Source organism: Thamnophis elegans, chromosome Z (assembly GCF_009769535.1).
Source record: "Thamnophis elegans isolate rThaEle1 chromosome Z, rThaEle1.pri, whole genome shotgun sequence".
Taxonomy (NCBI): domain Eukaryota; kingdom Metazoa; phylum Chordata; class Lepidosauria; order Squamata; family Colubridae; genus Thamnophis; species Thamnophis elegans.
Genome location: NC_045558.1, coordinates 81263849 through 81287699, shown reverse-complemented (window position 1 = coordinate 81287699; position 23851 = coordinate 81263849). Strand labels below are relative to the sequence as shown.

General features: G+C 34.5%; 1 protein-coding gene across 8 annotated transcripts in view; it reads right to left on the bottom strand.

Moving 5' to 3' along the window:
* Positions 1–290: 290 nt before the first annotated feature.
* Positions 291–23851, bottom strand: part of IKZF1 (IKAROS family zinc finger 1) — an 87830-nt gene continuing 64269 nt past the window's right edge. For 2 of the 8 annotated variants that reach the window (XM_032237815.1, XM_032237818.1), the window contains 5 exons: positions 21912–22166; positions 13367–13534; positions 12007–12132; positions 8291–8425; positions 291–5973 (listed from right to left, as the gene is read on the bottom strand). In XM_032237815.1, coding sequence (XP_032093706.1) covers positions 5267–5973; positions 8291–8425; positions 12007–12132; positions 13367–13534; positions 21912–22166 — 1391 coding nt within the window. In that variant the 3' untranslated portion in view covers positions 291–5266. The remainder of the gene's footprint in view (positions 5974–8290; positions 8426–12006; positions 12133–13366; positions 13535–21911; positions 22167–23851) is intronic. The other 6 variants (XM_032237817.1, XM_032237819.1, XM_032237820.1 and 3 more) reach the window with 6 other exon arrangements.

Sequence of the window (23851 nt, the reverse complement as noted above, 5' to 3'; positions counted from 1 at the left end):
CTGAAATCTAAGTATACTATGTTCATAGTATTTCACTGGTCTACTAATTTAGTCATTTGTCAAAGAATGAAATAAGATTGGTTTGGCATAATCTGAGATAATTTAGTTATAACAAGAACTAAAGTTCTAGTTATAACTTTATTTGTTTCTACATGTATGCAGATCTGTTTTTTGATTATCTTTTCCAGTATCTTCCCAGGTATTGATATTAGGCTGATTGATCTGTAGTCTTCTGGGATCTGTCCCCCCCCCACCTTTTTTTTTTTTTTGAAGATGGGAACCACATAAGCTCTTTTGCAATCCTCTGGTAGTTCCCTGGTGGTCCACAATTTTTGAAAAATATGATACAATGGTTCTGAGATAACCTCTGCCAGCTCTTTCAGGATTCTGGGATGCAATCAGTAATCTCCTGGTGATTTATGTTCATCAAGATCAGAAGATTTGATAGTAGCACCTATAAAAGGTCTTTAAAGATGACCAAAGTTCCTGGGCAGATATGTATGGAATAAAATATGCTGTGAAGCACTTTGATCTCAAAGTCAGGATTTCGAAAATAAGCACCAGGATTCTAATGTTGGACTTAACAGCGACTGACAATCAACCAGCAAAGAATTGATTTTTCATGATTTTTTTGACCAGTATCCATTAGTATTTGAAGGTTAAATGAAGTTTTGAGATGTTTTTAAAGGAAATAGAACTATAAACCATTCTAATAATCCAGTGAAAAAATGGGAGAAATGCCAGGCCTTTCCTGATCTGAAAAGGTTATAGCAGTTGTCTTTAGCTATAAAATAGTCTTTACGTATAAAACCTACCTAATTTTCCACAAGTTGATTCATCTAGGTGCCATTTGGGTATGAATGGGTAAGAAACTTCTCCCAGGGTAAGGACAGATATGTTGGCATAAAGAGCAAGAAAAGCAATAATTTGTCCAGGTATACTATAAATTGTTAGATTCCGTTTGCTCCATGGAGTCTACTTTAATTTCTTCCTATCCTGATAAAGCAGAAAATCTACACCTAAACTGATAGTGATCAAAGAATGACAATAAGCCTAAAGGTTAGATCATCTACTTTACCCTTTTCTTGCTTAGATCTGAAAAAAAGTCATAGAACCATCTATATGTGTTGACTGAGGACATGTTAGTACAGTTCCATGATATATTTAGTCATGATTTAAGTCATGACTATCAGTACAGGCATCCTTATCATCAGATATTATATGTAAAAGTTGCATGAGAAATCAGTTAAATCCGTAACCTGAACCAAAACTCCAATGTCAGGTGTGAATATTCAAAATTGCCTGTAAGCAAGAAGTCTGGAGATGGATATGAAATTTTTAGGTCTCAGTGTCTTTCATCATTGGCTAAGGCCTGCTGTCAATATTAATTAAGTAGCATTTGAAATACCAAGTTCCTCATGTTTTATGTAAATACCGTAAGTTGTTTAGAAATCTTTTTCACTCAGATTTACAAAGTATATTGTCTAGATACTATTGCAATCACATTATTTAGTATGTCCACTTTTTTCTTTTAAATGTATTACTTGATTTTTAGGCTTCTTGTCTTCTATTGCTTTACCAATAGTGGCTTCTGACATCCACTATATTTTTAATTACTAGCTTTCTACACGAATGTAATCCCTTACATTGCTTCATGAAAACAAAACAGGAAACTAATGGATGGCTCCTTATTTTTTCTTTAAATTAGTCTAAATGTCAATTAAAGTTTTTTTCAAGGCGTGAGTGTATACATATACACACACACGTAGATGTGTGTGTGTGTGCGCCTGTGTGTATGATTGTTGCCTCTTTCTTCTTAAATTAAAAGGAAACTGCTCTTAATAAAATAAAAAGGAGATGATAATGAATCTTATTGCAACAAAAAAAGCAGTAAAAGGGTAAGAATGAATGCTGTGAGATCTGTGCTGAACAGGAGTAACTTTGATTTCTGGTCAAAACAGTTCAAAAGATAAACTGTAGTTCCACACTGCAATTTAAATAACATTATTTTAATTACAAATAGCTGTATTAATCCTTTTACTACTTTTTGTTGACATTTATTCTGTGAAACTCTTTGTTCAATGGGCATTTTGTGGCAGTGCCCATTATATTTTTACAAATATGCCAAATATAACAGTTTAATTTTTCAACTACTTATAGAAACTGCAATTCTTCTCTGGCACTAAAAGACCCTTGGGTAGTATTTGCTTTAGAAATTGCTACCTTTCATTTGTAATTTCCCCTTTCTTCCCTCTCTCAACACAGTTACATGTAAACATACAGCCAGAATCTGAAAACTGTTCATCTTGCTATACTTTCTATTTCTTAGAAGAAATGTTCCAAATATTCTGTATTGCAAAATGATTAATCTTTGCTTTCAGACAAAAAGTTACAATTTTTTATGAAATTCACTTCATTGTGTTTTAAATACATTGGTCAAAAAAAGTTATTAGGAGTACAGTATAAAACCACAGCAAAAATGTGTGTAATACAAGTTTAAAAGCAAGTGCCAAAATAAAGCTGCAGTGTAAGCTCTCAGTTGCTATTTACAGAAGTGAGGCATTCTATCAAAAGAAACTTAAATTAGTATCAATTTATCAAACTGTACATAAAAATAAAAGCCGGGTCATTTATTTTCAAAGAAAACAAGACTTATTTTGAACAGCAGTGTAGCAAATATGACAATTCCAACGATGGGCCTTGTCAATACAGTGTAGATCACTAATATTATCCCTCCATAAAGTATATTTGCTTTCAATATTAAAGAGAAAAAACTAGAACAAGAAACACCATAAACTCTGATCATACAATAATTGACGTCTATTCAAAGACAGAGTATATTAATTTTAAATGCACTTATGTCTTGTGGACCACAGAAGATTGTTTAGGGTTACCTGATCATCGTACTGATGTTCACCTACAAGTTGACCATTTTGTTCAGTGAATGGAGCCAAGCTTCAAATTCCACTGAATGTGAACATATATCAGTCTATACATTTGGGAAAAATCAGTGTGTGCAATGTAGTGGGCAGCTTGTGCTTATGAAAAATGATAAATCAAAATGAAGGCTCACCAGTGAAAACCCACTTTTAGATATTACAAATTTAAAAGCTAGATATAGAAGAGGCCAATTAGAAGGGGCAATAGTTTTAGGTGTATGCTTCATTACTTTAAAATGTTTACTAAAAATGTGTTTAGTACAACAAATATTTGGTAAAATGTTCATTGAAGTGCCTTGAAGTGTACCTGAAGTGGTTGTGACTATTCAACATATACCTCATGACAAACAGTTGATATTTATAACATGTTGACAAACATGTTATATAACATATGAACAATCTTTCACTGTTATCAAATGGATGCATACAAAATTCTTCAAGTTGAAGAACAGAGACAAAAGTATTATAAAAAGAAAAATGTGCTTTAAGTGCAAACTGAACAAAGTATGGGGTTTGCAGGTATGATTTAACTTGGTAGTGCAGTGGTACTCGGTACCCGACTGCTTCAAAACTCATTGAATTTGATGAGGAAAATGTTGTTCCGGTACTCATCATTTGTTTGGTGATCATCAGAATGCAAAATGGGGGATAGCGGCAGAAAGCATAAAGTCAGGAAAATTGCTGCAAAAGGAAGTGGGAGACAGCTGCAGAGGGCAGCCTGGAAGTCAGCCATGCTGGGAAGTTCACTGACATGGGAAAAAGGAACAGATAAGTTCTTCCTGGCCAAAACAAAAGGTCATGATAAGTCACATAATTCGTTTGATCCTCATTTTTTTTAAAAGCTTGTTGCACCTCCTGGAAACAATTAAGGATGAGTTTCAAGGTACCTCTGTATTGAGTTTTTCATAAGAATATCTACTTCAAATGATCTCAACATTTTAGCTTTCCCTATTTTCTAATAGATGCAGCATTAAAACCATAAAACAACAAAAAAGTATATTGGTGTAGATTATCATCAGTTTTACAATCAGCAATAAGATGGGCCATTTATCTATAATGCGTCAAATTGATCTATAAAAAAGGTGTTATCCTAATTGGGCATGTTTTACAGCCTAATGCAACTGAATCAAATGAAATCAGGCTACACTGAATATGTATAGTTTGTTATATATTATTTATCAATCTTATCAACTAATAAGACTAAAAGCTACCAGCATCAATATTCAACAAAGTGAACATAAATTTCACACAACAGCCCTAATAAAATGTCCTCCCTTCTTCTATGCCTAAAAGTTGCACAAGTGATGATTATATGTTTTAAAGAAGAAGAAAAAACATTGTTAACCAGCATCGTTATATCCCTTCCCAGCTTCCAAGTTGTTTTATAAACTAAATTGCATGAGAAACAGAATACTGCACTGCCATAAGGCAAGAACAGATAAAAATACAGCATATATGTAATTGTTCCAAATTATACAATAGGCTTTCTTTTATATTTCACCAGTCAGACTTTGCAATTGATTTACACTGAATCAGTTTAAGATTAGTTTGTAGTTGTATTAAAACTGAATCATTGGTCCTTGAAGATATTTTTACTTAAAAGATCTGGATTTGGGCAAAGCACTTTATGCTTTCACAAATTAATTGGTGCAAGTAGATTTTTCTTTAAATAACTCATGAAAATGATATCTACAATTAACATAATAGCATTGGTGATCTATTTTCAGAGCAACACAACTTTAAATTCTTCTGGCCATACTCTGCTTCCATTAACTAAATCGTGGGATCAGAGCATTCACATCTTATTGGTTAGAAAAAAAAATTGTTTCTGTTGACACAAAGAGTAGGCAGAAAAATGAGTAGCTTTAACTTGTTCTAAGTCTAGATTGTTGATTTAAGGAACCACCAAATTATTACAAAAATTTTATGTGTAAAAAGTGTATTTTCAAAACATCTGCATTAAAATGTGCTAATTTTATCTTTCTACATTTCAGTCAAATTCAGAGATGAGTGTGCACAATTAACAGCCTTAAATGGGAGGGGTGGGGGAGTGGGAGTGAACTTGCTAACAAGAAAAAGGTTCTTTCACTTAACTAAAAGTTTCTGTTTACTACACTAACATTTTTGTTTACTTACATTTGCAAAATACCACTATTATCAATATAAAATTGTTTCATGTATGCATGCTATAAGAAGAACTCATTTCTGGCAGCCCAGCTTTCTGATATGTATTTTTATTGACTACTATCCTGGTCATTGTAGTTTTTTAAAAAAATTCTTTATGGCTGCTGTTCATGTATATCCAAATACTAACTACTGAAAAAGTTTTAATTCATGTGGAAGCGGTGTTCCCCGCGAGTTATGTGGGAAGAAAACTCATATCTATCCTGGCTGTGATAGCCACACATATTACACTCAAAAGGATTGCGGAACCCATGACAACCCATGTGGATGGTATACATTACATGGTCTAGAAAAAGAATTCTACAGTGTTCACATCTGTAGACTTTTACTTGCTCCCCATTGCCATTGATTACTTTGAAAGCATCTTGGGAGCTGTCATTGCTTCCTCTTAGGACATCATATTGCCTGTGTTCTTCTTTTATGGAGAGGCCATTCCGTGCATGAGGCACTATGTGGTTGGTTAGGTATATTAAACCACTACGTTCTTCATTATTGCTCTCGGTATCGGTAGAATCTTGGCCGCTGTTGCTGGGTGAAGGGTCCCTTTCTGAAGAGATGGATTTGGTTTTAGAAAGTAGCAGTAAGTTTTCCACTGCACTGTCCTGAACTGCATGATTGGCTCGAGCATGGTTGTCTCCAAGGGGTTTGTGAAGCTGATACATTGGACTGATGACAGACACTCCTTCTGAGCCACCAGGGGGTGTCTGCACCAAAGGGCGCAAAGATTCTGCCCCTAGATAACTGATGGCATTATTAATAGCTTGATCAATGACATGGGTTTGCATCATATCATTCTCCTTTTCATAATTGGTGGTTGCATCATAGGGCATATCAGAAATACACTTCTCACCTGCAATCCAAAGTATATCAGAGTTAGGCTTGGTTTTGAAATATTTTTCAAAACATCAGGCCTGATCAATAAGAGCTGATAATGACACTGGGAAAATATGAATAATCTGCACACAAAGATAATAAGTTGAGAAGATGTGCACAAAGACAAAGAATCTAAAATGAAATATTTCTAATACATTTTAGGAGAATCTCTGTTTGGAATTCAATTGAACTTGCCAATATTCTGGCATGTTTGTGACTATTATTTTGTTTGATTAATACACGTCATCATTTGAAGCCTTTCTTCCTTCCTCCCTGAATAATGTAGGTGCCTTTGTATTTTTTTAAATTCTTCTTACTAGGAGACAAAACCTGATCCTTTGGAGTATGCGCCTTCACAGACTGCATCATACCTGTGAGCTGTCAGAATTATCACCCAATGGGAAAAGAGATTCTTTCTTGTGGCCAAAGCAGAACTGTGGCTACTAAACATCTGAGTTACTTGATTTCATTTTGATAACTTCATGTTTTTAGGGCCTAAATCTAGATCTTACTTTAATTCTTGCTGTCATTATTGTCATCTTCCTACACCACACTGCAAATAACTGACAGGAAACACTACTCTTCTAAGTCTTCATAGCTGGCAAGATTTCTTATTATGACAATAAGGAAGTGAGAGAATGAAAATTGCATCTTCCTCTAGTCCCATGCCAGGACTAATCCATAACCAAAAGTGTTCTTCTCAAAGTTATTGAACATCCCTGTTTGTTCCATATTCGTAGATTTTATATTCTGGAAAAATGCATGGCACTTTATTTAGATAGTGTTTCTGAACTTAAGAAAGTATGTGAGTATTTTTTATCTACAATGTGAGATCCTCAGATGAGGCTGCCTTTATTACAAAAGTTTCTGGGCAGAAATAGGGAACGCTATTGTCACATCTTCTGAATGCCAAGCCTATGTTTCTGGCAATATCATTCTCTTCAGAAATTAGTAACGCTCTTATTCTTGTAGCATTCAATTCTGCCCTGCAAGACTAAGAGTTTTATGAGATCATTTTTGTTATGTATCTGAATTACTACTGAGGTGCTCAACATTATACTGATGGGACATATGAATTTTGTACAGTTTTCATCCAGTTTCAGAAACACTAATAAGAAGCTAGGTATAGTGGAGTGGGTGAATAGTTTTCAAATATTAGTAAAAATTCTGCATATACATGAATATCTTCTGTGTACTAAACACAATAGGTATTGTTCGTTCCATTTCTATGCAACATTATAAAAATTAAGTTGGTAAACTTTAGATATGATCAGTAGATTTGGTTGCAAAATCTGAATTTTCTCAATACTAATGTGTTGCTATTAATTAATTTTCTCCTTTTAGTTGAGATTAGATAATGTTGAATCAATCAGAATAAGCACTGGACCAGTAGAGTTATTTAAATTAGAGGCCATGCTGGACTTTTATTAAAAAGGGGGGACATTATAGGAGACATAAGAGAAAACTATCAAAATAGAAAAAAGTGTTTTTGGCCAAGTCAGAAGGCCTTACTTCTCATTCAATTACTCTAGTATTCTTAGAGAGTCAGAATACTACAAATTTCTCAGAAGTACAATTTTAGGAATGGTGAATCCATGACTCTCCAAGGTGCTGAATTAACTTCAGTCAGTATCAGTTGCCAAGGCAGGAATGGTGGGAGTTTTCTATTTAAAAGACATAGATTCAATCTTGGTAAATAATTGATTAATTGATTGATTAATTCCATGTCAGATTAGGCCAATTGCTAAGTTTTTGCATTCCAGAGATTTCCCCTAAGTACAGATATCATCTTCCCGTCTTACATATCTTTCCCTATGTGTGAAGGTGGTTGGTTAATCAAGTTCAACGCCACCTCCCTTCCCATATGTCCAGCACCCTTCTTTGCCATCTTTGTCTCTAAGATTGTTAATGTTTTTTCTGCTGTTTTATACTCAATATTATTAATTTTTCTATTTTTTATGTTGTAAGTTACTCAGAATCATTGAATACAAGATGGGTGGCATTTAAATTTAACAAACAAATAAATACATAAGCTATTTCTATGTTCATGCTTTTGCTTCCCTCACAGGTCAAATCCGTGGCAGAGGCAAAACACTTTTTGGACACTTTCAATCATGTCAGTGCTGTTTTACTAATCCAAAATCATTGCATATTTTTTACTTGACCACTACTAAGAGGAGCTTGGAATCCACAATTTTTGATTAATTGTTTTGCTCTTTCTATTGTTATACAGCAATACAATTAAAACTAAAGAATCCAACCAGGAGAAAGAGGGAGCAACATTTAGTTCTTACCAACAAATTTCTGAGGCAGAGAACTCTTACGTTTGGCGACGTTACTTGCTAGTCTGTCCAGCATAAGGGAGCGCTCTGATCCCATCTTACACAGGTCTTCAGCCATTTCACTTTGGCTGGTTTCCTCTTTCATGACTGGAAAAAAAGTGTTAAAGGACACCAGATGTTTTAAGGCACACTTATTTCCAAATTTTTCTGAAACTCTGCTGGCAGTCAGGCTCTAAAGCTGAGAAGCAACAAAAAGAAAGGTAGTTTGGGGTATTGGATAACTAAATCCTCTAACTCAGAGATTCAAAATCCAAGTACCCATTATCATTTTTAATGCAAGAGAATATGAAATGAATTAAATAAAATATATAGACATAATTATATGAATAATTCCTACTTTAGTTTGAATTAAGATTCAGTTCAGCTTAGATTTACTTTTTCCTTCTGGTTTCATCCATTTTTTTGTCCCACCTACTTTTTAAAAACAAAGCCCTTCTCTGAAAAACAAATCAACATTAACAAAAGTGCAGCAGCATAGTTTGTGACAGTGATAACCAGTGACTTTGTGAGTGGGAACAGCTGCTATTAAAAAACAACATATAAAAGTAGGCATAGAGCAAGTGAGGAGGAAGGAAATGTGACAACTCTCTGTTTCTTCTCTCTTGGGCTCCAGAAGGGAGTAACAAGTCCTACCTAATAAACAAGTGAACTAGGATGTTTTCTCTTTAACCAACAGGCTTTACTGTTCATGTTTCCTGGAGAAACAGAGAAAAATATTTCATTGAATTCCAGTGCAGAGCCTCATTAAGGAAGACCACCTCACTTTGCTGTGAAAAAGATTTATTTTTCTCTAGCTATGTTCCTAACAAATGACAAAGTTGTAGAATAATTCTAGATATGTTATTCTACAGCTTCCTTGTCTTTTTGCTAGAGTATGCTAGAGGTGGCTTGCGAAACTCCAGGTTTGAATTTGAAGTTCAATCAGGAGACTCAATATAAATCAAATAAAGCAATGATCTTTAATAATTTTCTACTTCCCCCTTTCACTGTGGGAGGGAATTCTGTTCCTCTCCCATAACAGTTTCTGATCCTTCAAGTTGCTGTTTCATTGTAAAGCAGCTGCAAAAGCTCTGTCCATAGTGTTATTCCAGAAGACAAACAGATTCTGAAGTTCATTTTTTCGTTTCTTAAATACAAACCATTTGTTTTGTATATTTGTAAAGGAGATACTTACTACAGTTTATACAATCCATTACTCTTACTATGGTTACCTGTTGGCATTCATATACTACTCCTACTCTACTACCCATATTTCCTGTTCTGTGTTGAAATCCATTGTTCTTGTGCAAAATAATGGTTTTGCATCATCCCAACACCTAAATGTTTTCTATTTTCTACTTGGTTGTAAATCACTGGCTATCTATTAAAGCATTGTCCCGAATCATTGTTCATTCTACTGAGCTTTTTAAATGTGGGACTTATGTCAACTGATTCCAAATTATTTTCATTTTTGTGTGTGCAATCACTGTATTATTGGTTCTCTACAAAGTATTTCCAGTCATCTATACTGAGTTAGAAGTACACATTTGTGTGAAAAAAAAGTCTGTTTTTTTCTGTTGTGATACTCTGGTTTATGTGTCATTTAGACTGATTCATAGATATGATAAGTTCAAATACCTACACATTTGGAATTATTTTGATTGGTCACAATACACTCCATATATATATTGTTTTTGAAATAAATATTTTAGCACACTGTCTTATAGATTCTCACTACAATCTAGAAACAAAAGTAACCCTTTGTGAAAATCAATTTTCTGTATTTAAAAGTTCCCAACTTAGCAAAAATGAAAAGGTCTCACAACATCAACTGTCAGAAGCATCCCAGCTGCTTTACAGCATTACTTTGACAGACATCAACTTTAGATTATCTGAAAATGTGACAGCTGTATAAGCAAAGAGCCATGATGGTGCAGTGGTAAGAATGCAATATTGCAGGTTAACTCACTGCTCACTCCAAGAGTTCAATTCTGAATGGTTCCAGGTTGACTCAACCTTCCATCCTTCTGAGGTTGATAAAATGAGGACCCAGATTATTGGGGGCAATATGTTGACTCCATAAACTGCTTAGAGCGGGCTCTAAAGCACTATGAAGCAGTCAGTATATAAGTGCTATTGCTATTCCCCAAAACACATTAAATGCAGTATCTGCATATGAGGCCTAAAGTAACATAACCTACTGATGTGATAATCTGCAGAAAGTATCTTCAGGACATCCACCTGATACAACCACATCATGTGCTATTCTATATCCCGACTGAGCTGATAATCTATCCATGATGGATCAGCCTACTTGAAAGCTAAATTAGCATATGCTTTGGCATTATGTTACAAAGTGAAAACAGCAGGACTCTGAACACTACCCATTTTTATGATGCTCATAACTGAAGTAATTGATGCAGTTGGAAATTATATTATTTTCATTGAGTTACTTCTGCTTTGTGAATTGCTATATACTTTATTTATTTGGTTTTTTTTAAAGATTTGATCATTTTTATTGTAGTCTGCCATGACTCATATAATTTACTAGCAGAAATATAATTATCAGCAAGCAAAAGTTAAAATGCACTGACAGGATCGAAGCAATTTTAATTCTTTTTCATCATACACAGTAATAGATGTATCAAAAATGCTTCATCTAGTCTTGTTACAGGGACTAGACACAGTTTTTATCTTTTCCTGAAAAGACCTTACATAATGTTTGATGACAATGCTAGATATTGTGTTTCCAGTAAACCAAAGTATGCTTACAGAAAATGTGCAATAGTCTTGTGGGGCCTTCTGGCTTTAAACTTTGCAAAATGTAGTATGCAACTGAAGTGCTCATAACCCAACTTTAAGAAACAGTGGTCTTCATTTTTTTCTCTATGCACATTAATGCCTGTCCATATTTTACTGTGCATTCAGCAAAGATGGAATAAGCATGAATTGTCCCCTTCCTTTCAAATGAATGTCTACATTCATTTGTGTATGTATGTGTGTTTGTACCTTATAATATACAATCACTGAAATGGTTGATTAGCGAGTGCTGAAATAAGAACAAGAGAAAGAATGTTTCTTCTAAAATAATTTCCATCTCAAAGAACACTTTTTCTTGGAAGATAAAAGAATTGTAGCTCATGTTTGGAGGTTTCCCAGATATTCCTACTTCATATTTCACTCCATGCATCTGATTTTGCAAGAGCTAGGAAAGATTCAGTATTGGAGAGTGGGGTGGGGGGAGATTGCTGATTGAGAAAGGCAGAAAAGATTAATGACCACACTATTGAACCTGCAAACAGAAAGATGAAATAGCTTCTTGTTGCTATGACAGTAAAATCACCTATTAAATTCTCCAAAAAGATGTAGCTGTTTGAAAGTAAGCAAGGGAAAGAAAGTGGGCAGCAGAAAAGTAGCCATTCAAAGATAAGGCAAAGAAAAACAGGAGGGAATCACTTGCTCAACTTCAACTGAGAAATTGTAACCAGACAAGAGGCAATAGCTATTTCTCACATTCAATCTCTTTGCCTTTAGAATTCGATCAATCCCTTCCACCCTGAACTTATCCGTGCTTTCTGCAGCTCCTAAAAACGCTAGTACTCCAGGAGAGCATTGGACTATCATAGAGCTGGGCCTTATAATTGCATCTTATTATGAAGCTAATCTTGGCTTTTGCTTTGTATTCTTACCCGGATAGAGGCCACCTGAAAGATTCATGGTTTGTAAATAGTTGTGGCAGCGCTCCTTATGTTCTTCCAAAGAGCTTCGCTGCTTATAACTCCGACCACAATATCCACATTTATGAGGTTTGCCAACTGCAGGGGGAAATGGAATTTATTGTAGAAACTCAAAGAGATCTGGGATAATATAGTCCAGATAATGTGAATCAAATATGAACAAACAGCCAGACTCAACAGCCATCCTGAAGAATGCAAAGGATAATTTTTACTGCAATTTTTGGGGCATGTAAATTGGTCATGTTGTAATGAAAACAGGCCTATCGACTCAAAATATCGGGGGTGGGGGTGCCATTAATAAGAGGAAAAATTGTCAAATTAGAATTTGCTCAACTCTGGCTTGAAAGTTTGCGTTTAATACAAATAAATTTAATAATGAATAAAACTTGCCTGATTTTTAAAATAATTTTTAAAAGTTATTTTGCATCGTTTCTACAAGAAAAGGTATAAACAGGAAATTTTGAGTTGAAAACTGTTTAAATGCCAAGGCTCAAAGCTGCATTCTATGCAGGTAATATTAAATGCTTATATCTAATAGTGAATAAATTTTAGCTGCTAACTTTGTCCAATATTGCTTCTATCTTTATAAAACAGATTTATCTAGGGTGGGTTTTTTAAGTTATCAAATAAACCAATGTTCCCCCAATTGAATACAGCATAATAGAGTTGGAAGAGACCTTGGAGGACTTCTAGTCCAACCCCTTACTCAAGCAGGAGACTCTACACCATGTCAGATTAATGGTTGTCCATTTTTGTCTTTAAAACCTTTAGTGTTGGTGCACCCACAACTTCTGGAGGCATGCTGTTCCTATATATAAGGATATAAGGAACAATCTACACTGTACAGTTATATTTTCAGTTGGGTTCATCTATGGAACTGTTGGCCTTATGTAGTAAGTTTGCAAATTTATGATTTGTTAGTTTTAGAGTGCTAATACATGGTCAAGCATTTATTAAAAATAATAAATAGTTCTGAATCAAAAGTATAGTTTGCTTATATGCTTGACAACTCTTGTGATCTTACAGATAGGCAAAAGATCATGAGAAAAAAATATATGGGCTGCTGGCCTGCATACAAACTGCTAGGAAATACATTTTTCCAAGTCTGTTATTCTGTTCCGTTCTGTGCAAGTCTACCTGAAAATTTAACTGAAGTGCAACTAACCAAATGTCCAGTAGGCCCCTGGTTTCAGTTGAGGTTAGAAGAAACCTGAACTAAATTAGCATTAATTTCAAATCATTTTGTAGATATAATTTGGATTGGCCAAGTAGCAAGCAAAACCTTTCTAGAATTTTCTACCATGGAACCTACCGGAATGGGTCCTCAGATGGCCCGTAAGAGCATCTCTACGACGGCAAGCATAGTTACACAAGTGGCACTTGAAGGGCTTTTCGCCGGAGTGTAACTTTATGTGGCGGAGAAGGTTGCCCTTTTGAGTAAAGGATGCCCCACACTGATTACACTGGAAGGGGCGTTCGCCTACAGGGAGAATGAGAGGGAAAAATACGTGAGAACAAAACTCTTACAAGGTAATAGGAGGATGATTTCAGTGAGAAAGTTGTTTTCCAACTGGCGCTCTGTGACTTCCACCAGCTGCAGGTTTGATATAACATGAGCCTTTCAGACTAAACCTGCCAGTTCCTTAATGCTTCACTGGCTGGGTCAATTTGATCTGAAAATCTAATTTTTTTTCTAAATCAGAATGGCACATCACAATGCAAATTCAAACTCATTTAAATAAAGTGACTGCAACATTTTGTGTTGAAGAGCCACTCTTCCTGATCAGCAGTTTTGGAATAAACCAATATCCAATTTTGCATGTTGTGGCATTTGGTGGGTTTTTTTAATGTGGCTTTTTTCAAAGGGTCTTTAAAATATGCCACTGAAGCAGCAAAATAAAAAGGAAACTCATTAAAAATGCATTTCAGGATCACAAGTTCATTTCAGCGTTACATTCTTATATTTAAATGAAAGGCACTTCATTATAACAGTTATAATAACTTCTTTTCATTTACATTTTCCCTGTATTTTCCCTTTCAATTTCTTCTCCATTACCTGACTGTCCCTAAGCAGCCAAATCAGGAAAGAGACAGAAAAGTGTGGGGGCAGATGGGCGAGTGAGAGGGTGGGGAAGGGTGGAGTGGGATGGACTAAAAAAAGGAAGTTAAGACAGAGCAAAGGAGACAGCATCTTCCACACAGAACTCCTAACTCTCATTGCTGATATATTATATCACAGATGGACTGCAGGCTTATTTGTTTTGTTTGCGTTGCTTCTTTTGGTTTTGCTTTTAAAAAACAGTTCCAGAGTAATTAATGTCTGATTCACATTTTAGGATTTATACATGGAATTGTTTTATTGTTAAAATTATCTTTTGAAGAGAATAGGCTTTTTTGGTTAGACCATATTTTACTACCATTGTCAATCAACCTTGAGCATTTTAAGAAAACAATATGCTAATTACAGTTTGGTAATATTTACATATTAATCACAATTCAAGATAGATGCCTTGCTAGGTACTAAAGAAAGCTAGAAAACATTGTCTTGAAGCTAACCAAGGGCTCCTGCTTATCTATAACAATTCTTCTGTAGTCTTTATTTTGCTAACATGCCAGAACTAAAGTAACTTCAACAAAGGTAACTTTTATTTTCTCTCTTGACCAGTTTAAATTTGTTCTCTCTACATTTTATTAGCCCAAATCTGATCAACAGTACAGTAAATCATTCCTCTTTCCTTTCTCCCATATCCTTTGTGTAACCTCATAGTAATTCAGCTATTATGTAGTAGAGGAATTTAGTAAAGTGCTGTAATAAAATGTGTGGATGACCTTGAAGAACATGGGAAGAGTTGCTGCCTATAAAACAATCAGAGAAGAGAGACCAGTGCCATAATGGTCAGAGAAAGAAACTTAGGAAGGACTCCTCCTAATGGATCAAGCAGTTAAAACTGGTGACAGAATGTTTGCACTTTCAGATTTGCACGTTTCTGTTAATATACCTTCACAATAAAGTTGAATTAACTCATCTAGTCATATTTCCTGTCTGGTTTACCTGGGAGAGCTGACACCACTCTTGCAAATCTGAAAGTACAAGCTTCCTGCCACCACTTTTAACATCTTGATGCATTAGAGCAAGTCTTTCCTAAGTTTCTTTCTCTGACTGCTAAGCTGCCCTGCCTCTCTTGTCCAAATGTTTCTTAGGCAGCATCCCTTTCACTCATTCCACAAGTTCATCTACATTACAGGTGCCCCTGCCTCACCATGACCTAATTCATCTCTCTTCTCTATCAATCATTACTCCTGTCCAGCATTACAGGTCCCCATTAAATGCTGAAATATGCCATTTTGATATAAACACTTACACTCTATCTAATAAAGGCAAGAGATCCAATGAGGCAATTGATCTGCATCTAAATAGATCCAAAAAGAAGGGCCATTTCCATAATCCTTTTTAATTATTATTTAAATATTTTTTCTAACTGAGAAATTACTAGATATTTTTAGATACATTTATCTTAATAAGCTAATACAATTCAAAATATGTTAGATGTAACTAATAAATGTTTTTTTTTTCAAAAGGAAAATTTATTCCAAAGGGAAATTTGAATTTAAAATATTGAACTGGTAAAATAATCATTTTGTCAACATTTTTTCTTTTCACTTCTAATCTTATTACTCTAATTGAACAGTATGTTAACATTTAGCAAGTCATATTCCTTCCTACTCCCATACTGTAGTTTTAGTATTTTTTTCCTTAAAACTAGTGTGATAGATTGGCCAAAAAGTTTCTTTAAGAAAATTAATATTTACTGATTTCTTGGCCATTAAGGCAATGTTATATCCTTCCATAATAAACTATACCTCAGTTCAATCAACTTGATAAGTTATTGTGAAATCCAAAAGAGAGATACTTTGTTTAATTTTGAAAGGTTGTCTATAAATGTAATAAACATGTACCATAGAACATTTGTGCTAGAGTTATTTGATCAAAAATATTACTTTTTTCACATTTTTCTCAAATTCTGATTCTTCAGAATTTAGTCTGTGGTTCAAGGTATTTAAAATGTGTGGTGGCATTTCATTAAAATTCTCAGATCCACAGTCATTATTTAAAAAGTGTCAGTAATGTAGAAATCATGCCTCGGATTCCATTTCTTGCCATTTATTTCTATAATTCTCTGGAAAAGAACAAAGGGATAAGGAGCCAGATGTCCTAATTTTTTTTTACTCAGTTCTTATACCTAAAAACATAAGCAGATTGGTTCAGTGGCTAAAAGTCTTGCTCTCGAAATGATGAGATAGAGTTCTAGTTCTGACTTAGGCATGAAGTTTGCTGGGTGACTTAGTACTAATGACTCACTTTCACCCCTTCAAAGGAAACAATGGTAAATCACTTCTGAAAAATGTGCCAGAGAAAATTGTATAAAGTTGCTCGTGTGATCATCAGGAGTCCAGACTGATTCAAAGAGCCTAGAATTGGTACAGAAGTGGCATCTTTTAATAAAGTAATATTTTGTGGAAATCTGCATTAGATGTAGATCTATTTGGCAGGAATTGCACACATGTTAATCTCTAAAAGGCAGCCCATTCTTTTAAAATTATTCTCCCTACACGTAATGAAATTGGAGAAATACAAAAGCCCATTTAATTGGAATAAGCATAAACTTTATTGTCATTGTACTTAAATACAACAAAATTGGAATAGTGTACAGTTCAATATGGATGCAGATAGATGAGGAAATATGTAACATTGCACCTCTTACTGCAAGGAACATAGGAAATTCTGTGAAAATGTCATGCTTAAACGGGATTTGGGATATTCCATATTGTTTGGAAAGGTGTAGGAGGATGAACATTTTTTCAGAAAATATCATCCATATTTCTGTTGCAACATAATGTAAACATCATCAGGGTTGCCAGGTATAAATAAATTAATCATGTGGCTACTATATAAAAAAATGCTGTAGAAATCAGTGAAAAACGAAATGCACAATATTAGAACTGATGGTACCTGGCTCAATAGTTGTAACTCTAAGAGGGATCTAAGGGTCCTAGTGGACCAGCCCTTAAGTAACAGTGAGCAGTGTGCTACCAAAAAAAGCTAATACAGTCCTGGGCTGCATCAGTGATAGCATCAAGATCATGAGAAGTGACAGTACTGCTTTATATCACACTAGTGAGGCCACACATGGAATGCTACATCCATTCTGGTCACCATGATACAAAAAGAATGCTGAGACCCTAGAAAGAGTGCAGGGAAGAACAACAAATATGATAAGGGGAATGCTGGCTAAATGGTATGAGGGTTAAGGCAACTAGGAATGTCTAGCCTAATGAAGAGAAAGCTTAAGAATAACATAATCATTTCTTCCAATAGTTGAGGGGCCATCACAAAGAAGAAGAGCTTGACTTATTCTCCAAAGCATCTCAGCGTAGGACAAGAAGCAATGGGTGGAAGTTCGTATAGCAATTCAATCTGAAACCAAGAAAAAATGTCCTGACCATAAGAACAATGAATCAGTGGCATAGTTTGCCCCCTGGGATTGTGGTTATTCCATTGCTGGAGGTTTTCAGGAAAAGATTGGACTGCCATTTCTCCTAGATACAATCCTTCTGCCTTGGGCAAGTAGTTGGATTAAAAGAACTCTAAGGTTCTTAGAGTTCTATGTTTTAATGATTCTATGATCTATGATTTCTTTATTACTTATCTGCACTCCATGAAGAGCTTCACTAATAAACTTGCAAGTGTCTGTTAGAATAGCAATAGCACTTAGATTTATATACCACGCCAGTGTTTTACAGTATTCTCTGGGTGGTTTACAATGTAAAATAATTTGGGTGGGTTCTAATTTTACCAACCTTGGAAGGATAGAAGGCTGGAGTTAACCATGAGCCCCATCAGGATCAAACTCCAGGCTGTAGGCAGAGTTTGTCTGTAATATTGCACTTTAACAGAAACTAAAGGCAAAGGAAAGGATTGAGTGGGTGGAGTTTGAGGAAAAAATCAGCTTCCCTAATCAAGAAATTGGAAACAGCAGCAAACTTTGAGGAAAGAATAAGTGCACTTGCACTGTGAAGCCTAGTTTCTGTGGTAGGGACATATACCAAGTGGAAGATAATTCTCTGTGCAACTGTAACATTTTGTTTTGATATGCCCTTCACATGGGAAAATTATTTGAAAAATAGTTTTGAAAAAGAAAAAAAGATAAATATGATAGAAGTAGAATATTGAAAAGTGTCTTCCTTTGACTAAGGATGTACATTGTGAAAGAGTAAAAACACATGTTGCATAGAAGAAACAGACTGAAGCAAAGTGCTAGAAAGTTGCAACAGTATCCAAAAAAGAAGTTGGCAAATCAATCCTAAAATTGCAATTAAGCAATATCCACACAGAATTCAGATTTTGTACTATAGATATTTTTCTTTAAGACCACATAACAAAAGACTAAACTGTGGAATGATTTTGAAATGTGCTATAAGCTTTTTAAGAATGAGGAATTTGGTTACAAAGATTGTTTTCTGATGTGGAAAAACCTTTGTCTTCTGTTTTAAATACTATATTGTAGATTTATTTGTTTGTGTTTGTGTTTGTTTGTTTATTTGGAAGTTAACTTCCAGCTTAACTTACCTCTTGGTGACTTTTGTATGAAAATTAACAACACTTTGTTGGAATAGCATGGAAATATCTTGCCACTGCCTTTTCTGAAATATTTTTCAACTTAGATGTCATCTACTGATCATTTGCTACTAAAGTCAGAAATAACAGTGAAATCAATGGTGGAAAATGTGGAATTTAAAATCAATATATTTATAGATACTATTATGACCTTGACAGACCCAGAGCATTTTAAATCCAATATGGTAGTAGTCATTTTATGGTTATGATACTCCCTAGGACTGTTAGAATAAACAAACATACAAATAATATGATCCCCTCTAACAGTATCTGTTTAAATCTTTCCAACTTACGAAGCAATTAGGCCTAAACAAGCTTGTGTGAGGCATTTTAATTAAAAGCAGGCTATTTGCCATTTACAGTCAAGAAAAAGTCTTATGTACTATGATTTCAATCAACTGCAGAAAGTGTCAGTATGCTTACCTATCAAGCACTTATGGAAAGAGAAAAAAATTCAGATAATCTCAGTTACGTGTAGGACTTTAAAAAAAATAGAAGATATCAAGTATTGTTTTGAATAATCACATCTGGCAGATATATTGAGGATTGGAGTTACACCTTTTAACTCATATCAGTCATTCATTATATTTGCTATGCTTATGCCAGTAAGGTTGAGTAGTTAAGGGCCAAGGCTAGAAACAGGAAGGTTTTGAGTTCCAGTCTCAACTTGGGCACAAGCCCATCTGGGGGACTTTGGGCCAGTCACTCTATCTTAGTTCTGGGAAGAAGGAAAAGGTAAATCTCTTCTGAAAAACCTTCCTAAGAAAATGGAAGGAATTAATCCAGATAATTGCTAGGAGTCAGTACTGACTCAAAGGGACCCAAAAAAAAACAACCCCTAGATTATGCAGTGCAATGGTTTTGATCTTTAAAGTTGTTTCAGAACAAGTGGGACCATGAAAGTTGCAATTCTTTTATTATGTTTATTCTACCATACAGCATTATGGAATATTCAGGAGTCATAGTAAATATTTTAAACCATAAACTTCATACTGTTATCTCACCATGAGATTGCCGTGTGTAATTTTCACATGCTACTGAAAAAGTAGGATTGGAGATAATTATTTTTTGCTTTCTTAGGACTAGATATGTACAAAACCTTCAAAAGAGATGCTTGATATGAGGGAATGGTTATCTGCTATGTTGTGGCTACCCCCAGATATCTCCCCATGCCTGAGCATGTACAGCTATTTAGCTTCGCCAGCATATTGAAGCATGGTTACAGGAATCAACAACATCAAACCTCTTTGCCAGGATCTCGCTTCCTACAAGGTTAAAATTTCTCCTCTAATTCAGTGCCCTTTTCAAACAAACAGCCATGACCAGAATGAAGTCAAAACAGCACATCCCACTTGTTGCATTCCCTCTTGATACAGATTGGGTTACAAAGGAGAAAATAAGCAGATAAGTAGTTATTTCGTAGACTAAAACCTAGAGTCAAAAATGAAAACCTAGTGATAAGAATGATATTTATATAATTTGAGAATCAGAAAACAGTGTTATATAGAAACATGAAACTTGGGTGAGACAGAGGATTGCTGGTGAAATCAAGAAAAAAAAATTAGAATTAACTGTTTATGTCTGTAATTTGCAAATAATGCAAGGTATTTTAAAGCTGCATTTTAAATATATGAAGCACGCATGGCGAATATAATATTCAGGAACAGTTGGACAGCAACAACTTTCTACGCATTCCTGTGGAGGTATGGCAAGGCCAAAAATCCTGTAAAAGGATTCGTTTAATAACTTCCCAGATTTTTCTGCAACACACATGGCTCTGCATGGCAGAGGTTCAATGCTTCCTCATAGAAAAACTGATGTGTCATATAAGGAACTCAAACACATACATACATACATACATACATACATACATACGTATGTATGTATGTATGTATGTATATGTATGTGTTTGAGTATATGTTTATATATATATATATATATATATATATATATATATATATATATATATATATATATATATATGTTTATATTTTTTTTATTCTATTACCAATTAAATAGTTTTAACAATGATACTCCATTATATATAATGGAGAGAATGGAGTATCATTGTTAAAACTATTTAACTGGTAATAGTATAAAAATAATATCCTATAAGACTGCCTTCTCTGGTTATGTACCCAATTGAAATTTACAGTATGGTATGTTTTTATGTATCATCTTATCATTGTTCTGCCCAAATAACCAATTTATTATTGTTATGGTTGGTCATATTATTATTATTGCAACTGCAGTGAAAGCTTAGTGATGTTCTAAAGATGCTATAAATCACTCAGGAGAAATAATCTTGACTTGCTCAAAAACAAGAATAGTTTAGTTGAAATCTAGTGAATACTGTATATTTTTATATTTAAGATCTTTACCTGTTTTCTGCCTTTTAAATTCCAAGCTCTATCAAAGTCTCTATCACCATTGTTTGTATGTGCCCATAACCAACACTAGTAGTATAAACAACAGTAGTTTATGGTATTGGAAGCAAACATACTCATTATTTTTTTCTAACAAAAAGTACAATGGAGTTCACATAATCATTACAATTCAGGTTATGAATTATGTGGGGGGGGATAATTTGCCTGCTGACAATGATGCACTGATGCAAATGTCATGAGCAAACTATTTGTCTGCTTAAGATCTGCCACTCACTCCTTGGATCCATCTTTTCCAGATAAACGTATCTTTCTGGAAGATTAAAATTACTATCTGAACCTCAGAGTGATTAAGTTTAAAGGACTATATTCCCATTATATTTAAATCTTGGTTAAAAAATATCAGTTTGGATGTTTGATTCTGGTAATTATTATTTTGTTTCTAAAATATGGTTATTAAGTGAATGGAAAATAATATCATTTCTCAATTTGATAACTGCTATTATTTTGATCTTATGTCTGGCCTGGTTTGAAGACAAGACATAGCCTGATTATTCTATGTGATATATAAAAGGAATGGATTAGAAATCTAACCTAAATTTTTCCTTGGACTCTTCATGGTGGTATGATATTGATATTCTTCATATGGTACAGTACAGTATGGTCTGGGTGTGTTAAGTAATGTATTGTCTGGAAACCTTTCGAGTTTTAGGATAGGAGTGAGCAGCACAGTACTGGATTAATTCGAATACAAATCTCTAGTAGCTAAAGAAAAAAAAAACTCTGCTAGACCTTACCAGTGTGGCTTCTCTTGTGAACCATAAGAACATTGGGACCGATGCAAATTATCCCACAGACATCACACTTTAGCTTTCCGTTAGGGAGTCGAATGCCTCCAACTCCTGACATGGCTTTGCTGCCACTGTGTGAGCCATTCATTTTGTCTCCAGAGGCATCAAGCATTCGTAAATCCTCCGCACATTCTTCCCCATTCATTTCACAGGCATGCCCATTCTCTTCATCACTCTGTGTCTCTACTTTAATATTACTGGCTGAAAGAAACAATAGAGGATGCCACTCAGTGGAGTTTTTTTTTTAAATAAACCAATCAAAATCATTGTGGGAAAGAAACAGCATAAAGGAAAGCATTTCTCAATAATACACTAACAATATAATTAAGTGACAAATTACTAATGTACTTACATGGGTGGAATGGACTTATTTAAAATACACAAATATTAAAATGTTTACATTTATAACTCTTAAGTTTCATATCATGCCCAAATCTCATATCAATATAATGTGCAAACCAGTGAAATTGTCAATGTTTCTGTCAGCCACAATAGCTCTTCAATAGATGATCATGGTGGTACACTTGACTGGAAAATGTGGCCAAGTTTTGTTTTATTGATGTAATATTTGTTGCCATGAATTACATTTATTATTGTTGGTTGTTTATTGCCTTATTTTATTTTGTACCATAATTTATTTGATTTTTTTTCTTTCACCTGGTAAGTTTTCACCTTTATGTTTTTCTGTATTACTTTCTTCTCATTTACCATAATAAAAGACTGACTGATATGACTGGATAAACAAGATCAACCTATCAAGCCCTAGTTCATTTGCCATACACTTGGATTGCCAAAACTTTGTTAAACCTTGAAGTAACCTAGCAGAGATTCCACCTATGACAGAGGAAGCAATGGAATATACTTAGTGAGGTATGTCCAAATTCACATATCAGAAGAAAGGTATGACTTGTCTAGATCCATGGTTCTACCTGAGCCCTAGGTTCCCTAGACAGTCACTGGAGCAGGTGTCAAAATATAAGCTATTTTTAATCATGGTTCTCATTTTGACAGATTGCCAACTCTAGAATGATATAACTGTTCTTGCTCAAAATCTGTCAAGAATTCAGGTTGGAACCATGAAACTTTGTGAGATTCTGTTGTTTTCTGTTCCATAAATTCTGTGTTCACCATATATTACAGTAGCAGTAGCATATATTACAGTGATGCCTTGGAACTCAAAATAAAGGAAAAGGTTAGAAGTCAGGGACCTAGGGAATGAAAACATAAAGAAAAAGCTGCTTTTCCATATTTGACCTGATGTTGGTGTAGATCAGTGGTTCCCAAACTTGGCTGGCTGGAGAATTCTGGGAGTTGAAGTCCACAAGTCTTAAAGTTGCCAAGTTTGGGAACCACTGGTATATATGGGGCATTTAAAAAAATGTTTGGGCTACTAAGGCCACAAGAGGAAACATAACATCATCAGGAAACAGAGCCCAAACATTTTTATTTTTCTTCTTCTTTTACTTTGAACATTTTGCTTTACTATGCCTCTATTATTTTATATTTATTTATATTTCATATTTCTTAACCGCCTAACTTCCTTAGAATGTTTATTAGTTGCTAAAATTGTGTCACTAAAATGAATTTTGACAGTGCAATATGGGAGTAGTCTGGAGGCACATGTAATCCACACTGAAACATGTAAGCTGCACTGCAGATTGCTCATTCCAATTCTATCCATTTCTCTTAATTGTAAGAGAATTAAGTGGAAATATAAGTGGAAATCCTTTCATATTTGAAAAAAAGAACAATTCTGAAGAAGGAAAACTATATCAAGAAGAAATAAAGTTAAAAATTGTATTTCTGACATGCCATCTTTTTGTGTATAAAGAGGCTTATTTTCAAATATTTATCTACAAAGGTATTGCTCATTCCAAATATTTGGA